The sequence below is a fragment of the Rhea americana genome, unplaced genomic scaffold (genome assembly GCF_003343005.1).
Source record: "Rhea americana isolate MKP2758 unplaced genomic scaffold, rheAme1 scaffold_368, whole genome shotgun sequence".
In the NCBI taxonomy this organism is placed as follows: domain Eukaryota; kingdom Metazoa; phylum Chordata; class Aves; order Rheiformes; family Rheidae; genus Rhea; species Rhea americana.
Window position 1 is genome coordinate 53,104 of NW_028186499.1, and position 1,951 is coordinate 55,054.

Consider the following 1,951-nt stretch of genomic DNA (forward strand, 5'->3'; position numbering starts at 1 on the left):
TACCACAGAAAGGAAGAGAGTTGCACTGGAATGAGAAAGGGAGAAGCTTCTCCTCATATTATCTGCATCAAATGACCCAACCAGCATCTAATATCAGCAGTTTAATTGCTAACCTATGGATTCAGCATATGACAATGTTGTACTCATAAGAAAGCATTTATTCCAAAGTGAAGAGGAAGCCTTTGGTACAATTCCAACAGCAGGTGACCAATAGCCTTGCAGACAGCTTGGGCCATTGTTTCCTAGCTGAGTAGATTACAGAGCAGATGGAGTTTGTCTAATTGAGAGTTTACACTCTGACTAATGGGATGTCCTACCTGGAACACATTTTAATATTTTTGATAGCATTTAGTTATTTGCTGGTGTTTTGATAGTGCTTGGAAGTCCCGGTCCTGGGCCTGTGCTATTCAAAAAGGGAATCCCTGGTAGTCACAGAGTTTAGAATATCATTCCAATCAAAATATGAGCTTTCAGTGTCTTCCTAATTACAACAGCAGCTAAAAAGAAGCTTTTCTTCAAAAGAGAGCTTTCAGTAAAATTTCCAAAATTGAATTATAGGGAGAGATATTTGATTTTCTCAGTTCCTGAAGAAATGTTACCACAGTTCTATACCTCAGCCTTTTCACTCCCGACTTTTCTATTCCACAGTTTTCTCATGGCAGTTTTCACCTCCTCATTTCTCAGTGTGTAGATTAGTGGGTTCAACATGGGCGTGATGACAGTGTAAAACACCGCTACCCTCTTGTCCTCCGAGAGATTGCTGGATGGGCGTATGTAGGTGAATGTGCATGGCCCAAAGAAGAGAATCACCACAGTAATGTGGGACCCACAGGTGGAGAGGGCTTTGTACTGCCCTTTGGACGTTTGCCTTTTCAAGGAAAACAATATGACAATGTAGGACATGACCAGGATGAAGAAACAGCTCAAAGCAATCATTCCACTATTGGCAACTACAATGATGCCCACAACATAGGTGTCAGTACAGGCCAGTTGTAGTAGGGGATGGACATCACAGAAGTAGTGGTCAATTTTGTTGGGGCCACAAAAAGGGAGCCTAATGGTTAGGAAGGTCTGCACCATGGAGTGTACAAAGCCCCCCACCCATGAACCGATCACCATCCAGCCACACACGCGCCTGGTCATGAGGGTAGTGTATTGGAGGGGTCTGCATATGGCAATGTAGCGATCATAAGCCATCACTGTGAGGATGAAGATCTCAGTGCAGCCAAAGAAATGTACCCCGAATAGCTGTGCTATGCAACCCACAAAGGAAATGGTTTTCTTTTCAACAAGGAAGTCAGCAATCATTTTGGGAGCTGTGACAGAAGAGTAGCAAATATCTACAACGGACAGGTAGCAGAGGAATAAATACATGGGGGAGTTCAGACGTTGGCTGCTAACTACACTGATAATGATGAGCAAATTTCCTGCCACAATAATCATGTAGAAAAACAAAAACACCACAAAACATATTTTCTGCACCCCTTGGTTTTTTGAAAGGCCCAGAAGAATGAATTCCTTCACACTGCTTACATTCTCCATGTTGATCAGCTGAGTAGCAACATGCAATATGCAGCTAGGAAAACAAAGACAAATACATGATTCATCAGTATTTTTTCATTATAAACAATGAGTTCTACATCAGAGATCAAAAGAAACAAAGAAAAATATAAGATTAGTGTTAAGCTTATGAAGTGTTTATTTTCTGTATTTAATTTTTTTTCACAGATATTTAATTCTCCACAGTACAAAACTTCTGCCATGCCTTTGGTACCATAGAGACAGGCGCACTTTGTGATATGTTCCTTAATCCTGGTCCTCCAGGATCTTGAAGGATTAACTATATGGCTGATATACTTCCATGAATTAAGGAGAAGGCCAGAGGTTCACCTTGGCACTATAAGCAGATAATGCAGTATGTTTGCCCTCAGTGCAGACAAAGTCCCTGACA

At 41.4% G+C, this 1,951-nt stretch overlaps 1 protein-coding gene across 1 annotated transcript; it reads right to left on the reverse strand.

Annotated features, from left to right (window-relative positions):
* Positions 1 to 606: 606 nt before the first annotated feature.
* Positions 607 to 1,563, reverse strand: LOC146591607 (olfactory receptor 4S2-like). Its single transcript, XM_085312501.1, has one exon. It carries the CDS (start codon positions 1,540 to 1,542, stop codon positions 607 to 609), a length of 936 nt encoding a protein of 311 aa, XP_085168627.1. The 5' UTR covers positions 1,543 to 1,563.
* Between the last annotated feature and the right edge of the window lie 388 nt (positions 1,564 to 1,951).